The sequence below is a fragment of the Macrobrachium nipponense genome, chromosome 42 (genome assembly GCF_015104395.2).
Source record: "Macrobrachium nipponense isolate FS-2020 chromosome 42, ASM1510439v2, whole genome shotgun sequence".
Taxonomy (NCBI): domain Eukaryota; kingdom Metazoa; phylum Arthropoda; class Malacostraca; order Decapoda; family Palaemonidae; genus Macrobrachium; species Macrobrachium nipponense.
This window is the reverse complement of record NC_061103.1, coordinates 343,551-350,684: the sequence shown is the minus strand read 5'-3', so window position 1 is coordinate 350,684 and position 7,134 is coordinate 343,551. Positions and strand designations below refer to the sequence as shown.

The following is a 7,134-nucleotide window of genomic DNA, read 5'->3' as shown; positions in this document are numbered from 1 at the left end:
AGGAGAATATTACCGGAGTAGAAGACTGGTTATTAGCCCATTTTTCAAGTACGACCTTCAACACTGAGAGAGAACCCCTCCCAGTAATGGAAGGGGAACCCCACCGTATCCACCTATTACCTGATGTAGTTCCTTATACCTGCCACACACCTGCGTCAGTACCCAAGCACTTGGAAAAAGAGGTGAAAGCACACTTGGAGGTGGACATCAAAAGAGGAGTCTTACAGTGAGCTCCCCCTGAGGAGCCCACGAATGGTGTTCACGTATGGTGGTTGTGGCCAAGAAATTGGGGCAACCAAGACGTACAGTCGACTATCAAAAGCTCAATGCAAGTTGTAGAAGGGAGACCCACCATACCCCCACGCCCTTTGATATTATGGTATCCAGCATTCCCCTCTGCTCATACAAGACTGTGGCCAATGCCATTGGGGATTTCACCAGGTAGAACTGGACAAGGAAAGCATACCCCTAACAACATTCATCACACCTTGGGGCAGGTATCAATACCAAAGGACACCAATGGGGCATTGTTCTGCCTCTGACACATATACACGTCGTTTCGATGATGCCATTGAAGTACTTGGGAAGTTCAAGTGTGTGGACGACACACTTCTCTATGATTCAAGCATGGAGGGGGCCTTTTGGCATGTGTATGGCTTCCTTGCAGTCTGTGCATATAAAGGCATCACCTTAAAACCAGAAAAATTCAAGCACTGCAAGAAAGAAGTGAAATTCGTCAGGTTTGACATTGGTTGGGACTCTTACAAGCCTTCAGAAGATTGTCTATCTGCCATCAGAAGTTTTTCGATGCCACAAAAGCCCACAATATCTGACATCACGTCATGGTATGGTTTCGTCAATCAGCTGGCCCCCTTCCTGACAACAGCACCCATCATGACCCACTTTAGAGACCTACTGAAGAAGCCCTCAGGCAAACAGGTCTATTGGGATGAGCACCTTCAGGAGAAGTTTCGTCAAGTGCAAGGCACCGTCTGCAAGTTAGCCAAGGATGGTCTCAGCTACTACGACAAGCTATGACCAACTGTTGCAGTCACTGACTGGAGTAAAGAGGGCGTGGGATTCGTCATCCTCCAACAATATTGCAGCTGTACCTTGTCGAAACCCCCTTCTGCTGTAGAGATTGTTGGAGAGTAGCACTTTGTGGCAGTCATTTCCTCCCGCCCGCCGGGTCTGGTATGCAGCGGTGGAAGGGGAAGCCCTTGCAGTGGCCTGATGTTTAAAAAAGGTGTGGCTGTTCTTATTGGGCTCCACAAACTTGACAATTGTCTCAGATCAACGCCTTTTAGTCAAGTTACTAGGCAATAGACGTCTCGACGATATTACCAACCCCAGACTGTTTAGATTGAAGGAGAAAACATTATTGTATAATTTCCATGTTAAATAACTACCAGGCAAGAGAAATCTTGCTGCTGACTTTCTCTCTCGATTTCCTGCCCGAGGACCACGCCAGATAGACAGGATGAGAGCTTCAACAAAGAATTAATGATTGCTATGGTGTCAGCAATTACAGAAAACCTGCAGGAGCAGTACACCATAGATGAGAAAATTGTTGAAGAGGCTGCCCTGAACGACCCAGCATGTCAGCTACTAGTTGCTAGAGTGACTGCAGGGGACTGGAACCCGAAGAAATCCCAAGAAATTGCATGTTTGAGGCCCTTCTACGGCGTCAGGGAATGTTTATCTACATCTGGCAACCTGGTCACATACTGTTTCAATGACAGCTGCATCCACCTTGTCATCCCTGGAGGGCTCCACCATCAGGTAACCGCCAACCTTCATACTGGACATCAAGGCCTAGATATAATGTTGAGAAGAGCGAGACATTCAGTCTATTGGCCGGGCATCGAGGGTGAGCTCCGGCGTCATCGTTCACAGTGTACATCACGTGACGCCCACTCACCATCACTGCCTGCCGAAGTCATGAAGATGACCCCTGCCCCAGAGTATCCATTCCAACAGACTGTCATGGACCTGTTTCAGCTTGAAGGACTCACGTACATGGCATACTGCGACAGGCTTACAGGCTGGCTAGAAATAGCCCACTTCCCTAATGGCACCTCATCTGCAAAGGTCATGACAAAACTCAGGAATTACTTAGCTCAATGGGGAGCACCTGATGGAGAGTTGACATACGCCCATCATCTGCCCACTACCCACAGTCAAATGGGAGGGCCGAGGCTGTGGTTAAGTCCACAAAGAGGATAATTAGAACAAGTATCAGTGGGACTGGGAGCCTCAATAATGACAAGGTGTCATTGGCCATGTTACAGTACCTGAACACGCCCTTGAGGGGTATAAATAAATCTCTGGCACAACTGGCAACTGGGAGACAGCTACGCGATGGTATACCAACGGCAAAACTCAACTACATATATGGTAGACTGCCACTGGGGAAAATCCTTTAGAAAAAGAGAATGTCAAGTAGCAGAAAGAAATGAGAAGATAATTGAAAGCGGCACCGACAGGAGGCTCACACCCATACAGCCAGGCACACATGTTACAGTTCAGAACCAGATGACTAAGGCCTGGGACAGGCTGGGAATTATAGTCGAGCAATGACCTCATAGACAGTACACATTAAGACTTGATGGCAGTGGGCGTTCGTCGATAAGAAACAGAAGACACCTCAAGGTCATTAAACCGTTCGCCAGTGAGGCAACAGGAGCCACTCCTACCAATGATGAAGTGGCTCATGAGCCTAAGTCTCTCCCATCAATGCCAAAGGTATGGCCTACAAGGAAGAGAGAGGCCCCTGCCTGGATGAACGATTATGTATAATTAACCATGCTTTGATTCTGTGTTTACAAAATGAAAGTATTTTTTTTACAACATTTAGATGTACCTTGATTTCATATTTGCAAAATGATAATCTTCTGTGTGAGATTTCATGTTGGCATTGTGTTGTACCATGTGTTGTTCCCTTGTGGTAGCATCTACGATGTTCATTGCATTCACAACTCATTGTTAGTGCACATTTTGCAATGCTGATGTGATGATTGTTTCGCTTGATATGTTAGTGCCATTGATGTTGAACTCTCTCTGGCTGTCTGTCTCTCTCTCTCTCTCTCTCTTTTCTCTACTTTTCTGTCATCCTAATGTTGCCATTAATCATTATGATTATGGTTTACCATACCATTTCGTTTGCCGTGTTGCCTGTTTTTGATGTTGCCAATGCATTGTCAATGATAGGTTTTGAAAATACTACCTTCCTCGTAATATTTTGGGAGGGAGATGTAAGATGTCTTAGGATGAAGCTGCTGTAAGTTAGTTGCAATGAAGATACGACACTACACTGAGTATCATTTCCTGATCTTGCCTAGCCTTAGACCCAACAAAATAAATTCTCCTGTCTGTGTGCGGGCCGTGAGACTCGGAGATCAGGCACTCTGTTTCCGTCCACACACTGCAATGTATACCGCGTGCCCAGGTAATAAACCAGTAGTCTTCAGTTTTATCTCATTGCGACCTCACAAACTGGTGATCCCTGAGTGACAGTAAAAGCTGTTTTGGCTTCGCCATTAATGAACTCACTACGGACGTGCTTACCTTCAGAAGCCTGAACCATAGCGCGACAAAGTTTAGGCTTCTGAAAGTTCCTTCCTCGGAAAACCACCCACGCCACTAATGGACTAATTACAGCATACATCCCCAGGTACATTCTGGAGTGTTCAAATGGTTTGGCCCCACCATTTACAATCCACATCGACCATATTCAGAAAGTCATTAGCGGAACCACACGGCATATAGCTTTTACTTCTGACAAACCCCAAACACCATTAACGGACTAAATATGGCACTTAATTTGTATTTTGGTGTGAGTGAAAACCCCAGACACGAAACTCGAAAGTCAATCTGAGGACACACAGATCCTCTGCATCCCCCTCTCGCCTTCAAAAACCGCAATATCTCGAGTGATGAAGCTACCACCATTCTCGCTCCAAAACACTGCATCATGGTTCCTGAGGGCCGACATACATTTCCGTGCAGCCAAGGTCATGGATGTAGAAACCAAAGCAGATATCACCATGACGACACCACCTGAGGAAGTATTCAATAAAATTACACCGTCCCAGAGAGAGCCCAATGCACCATGGACCTGATGAACCATCCCCTGGAGGACACGTTACCCAAAGACACCCGGGATGAGCTACAAGGTCTCCAGATACTGCCGGATTTGGACGAATCTGGCAAAGGAAGGGAGATCAGCCTATTGCGAGAAATATTCCTGCATTGCCTTCCTCAGGAGGTGAGGGTACATAAACTCCACGAGGCCACCAAGACCTCCAAGCATGCCGCAGCACCTGCAGCCTAACAGAAGAGAAGGTCGGGGAGGGGGATACGCATGAGATTTACAGAAAAAGGGCGCCGCCACAGCAGCAGAGGACATGGATGAATCCAGCCTGGTGTTACTTGCACAGACAATTCGGCAAGAACACTAGAAACTCCAGAGCTCCCTGTGCATTCCCAAAAATCGCAGAGGGCGGCTACCCATAACAGGGAATCCCAACCAGTGGAATTATTCATCCATGATGCAATCTCAGCGCATCAAATGCTGGTGGATGCGGGAGCCATGCAGTTGGTCTTTCCGCCATTGAGGGAGGACTGCAACTGCCTGCCCAACGCCACGGCCACACTAGTGGCTGCAAACGGAAGCCCCATCCGCTGCTACGGTACCCAGACCAGCAGAATATCCATTCTGGGTCATAAGTACAAGTGGCCTTTCGTCATCACAGATGTCAGGTTCCCCCTACTGGGCACCGACTTTCTCGCACAACATGGTCTGCTGCTGGACGTCGGACGTAAACACCTTCTAGACACCGTGACCTGCAACTCTCACCTGCTCACTGCTGGCTCAGGAATGCCCACTGTATATACTGCCACATCATCCAAGTACAGCGCCCTCCTGCATGAATTCCCAGATATTTTCAAGCCGGAACTACGACAGGTGCCGAGAATACACACCAAGCACGGCATCTACCACCACATCACCATCATGGGACCTCCAACTCATGCCAGATTCAACTGCCTGCTGCCCAAGAAGCTCCAGGATGCTAAACAAGCATTCATAGAAATGGAGAGGATGGGTATTTGCAAAAAGGCATCAAGCCCATGGGCGTCCCCCCTCCACATGGTGAAGACGCCTGATGGTTCTTGAAGGTCCTATGGGGATTATTGTTGGTTGAGCTTGGTGACAACGCCTAACCATTACCCCCTGCCAAACATGCAAGACCTGACAGGAGCCCTTGACGGCACCAAATTATTTACTAAAATGGATTTACTTAAATCTTACTTTCAAGTGCCAGTCAATCCCAATGACATCCCGAAGATGGCCATAATCATGCTGTTTGAAACTTACACCTTCTCCTACTTCACCTTCAGCCTCAGGAATGCTGGGGCCACATTCCAATGCCTGATGGACACCATCCTGGGTGACCTACCCTTCTGCGTCTGTTATGTGGATGATATTCTGATCTTCTCCAGATCCCCGGAAGAGCACCTGAGACATGTCTGGGTCGTGCTGAAACACCTTCAGGAGAACGGAATGATCGTCAGATTCAACAAGTATTCCTTCGGTGTAGAGAATGTGGATTTCTTAGGACACGAGGTCTCCCCGACGGGTGTCTGCTCCTTGGCCTCCAAGGTAGATGCAGTAAACAACTTCCCTACTGAAGACAATCAAGTCCCTGCAGGAGCTCCTCAGCATGGTCAACTACTGCTGACGATTCGTGCTGGACAGCTCCCACATCATATATCCCCTGACCAAGGTGCTGAAGGGGAAACCGATAACACTGATGTGGGAAATGCCGCAGCAGAAGGCGCTCGAGCAGACGAAGGCAGCCCTCACAAGAGCCACCACCTTAGCCTACTAGGATCCCACCACCCCCATGAGACTTACCACTGACGCCATCAACATTGCCTGTGAAGTCGTGCTGGAGCAGATAGTAGACAGGTCCCCGCCCACTTGCATCCTTCAGCCTCAAATTGAAGCCGCCGGAGACCATTCAATGGGGAATTTCTGGCAATCTAACAGGCCATGTGGCATTTCAAATACCTCCTAGAGAGCACCCCTTTCACCATCCTGACAGACCACAAGCCTTTGGTACATGCTTTCATGAAGGCAGGAGATGAGTGGTCGGCAAGACAGCAGCGGCACTTGGCCGCTATCTCCGAATCCAGGTGCACCATCAGCTACATATCAGGAAGAAGATCCTGGTAGCCAAATCCCTGTCAGTAATTAAAATAAATTCAGTCCACCAGGGCACTGACTACGAGGACCTGGTGAAGGAACAAGCTGCAGACCCTGAAACGCCAGCTCTACATGGCACTCACCGCAATGAAGTGGAAGGACTTGCCAGTAGGAGAGCAGGGAGTGACACCTCTCTGCGACACCAGTACAGGCTGCCCCCACCCCCTAATACCTGCATCATGAAGGAAGCATGTATTCCACATCATCCACAGCCTCTCCCATCCATCGGGATGCGCAACAACACACCTGATGATCGAGAAGTTTGTGTGGCACGGGATAAATAAGGACAATTGGAGACGGGCAAAGAACTGCATACTGTGCCAAACAAGCAAGATCACCCAGCACATGGATTCAGGTATCGGAGACTTCCCTCAACCATGAAGATGGTTCAGGCACATTCACGTAGACATTATAGGGCCTCTGCCACAATCAGGGGCCACCAGATACCTCCTAACAGTCATAGATCAATCTATGAGATGGCCGAAAGCAATGTATGTACATTATGTCTTTTGTTACTGTCATTTTATCAACTGTTAAGAAACAAATTCTCCTCTGTCCGTGTGTAGTCCATGAGACCCGGAGATTGGGCACTCCGTTTCCGTCCACACATTGCTATGGATACCACATGCCTAGGTACTAAACCAGTTGCTACTCGGCACTCGAAGTAGCAACTTCTCTCCCCCCAGAGCTCTGCTTCCTGCATTGCTGACTCCACACAGACTGCTGCTGACCAATGAGACGCCAGATCTGCATCACTCAAGCTTGTTTCGGCAATGTTTTGGCTTAGCCTCCACTGCCCCCCGACGAATCACACTCATCCCTTCAGCATAGCGCGCTGTAGACTCGATAGCAGATGCACTATAATG

At 48.4% G+C, this 7,134-nt stretch overlaps 1 protein-coding gene across 1 annotated transcript; it reads left to right on the top strand.

The window, feature by feature from the left end:
• Window positions 1-1,512: 1,512 nt before the first annotated feature.
• LOC135213227 (uncharacterized protein K02A2.6-like) lies at window positions 1,513-2,226 on the top strand. The gene has a single exon (XM_064247206.1). It carries the CDS (start codon window positions 1,513-1,515, stop codon window positions 2,224-2,226), a length of 714 nt encoding a protein of 237 aa, XP_064103276.1.
• Window positions 2,227-7,134: the final 4,908 nt, after the last annotated feature.

What these genes read in the sequence shown, in the direction of transcription:
- LOC135213227 (XM_064247206.1), top strand. Translation starts at nt 1,513, where the DNA reads ATGGTGTCAGCAATTACAGAAAACCTGCAGGAGCAGTACACCATAGAT.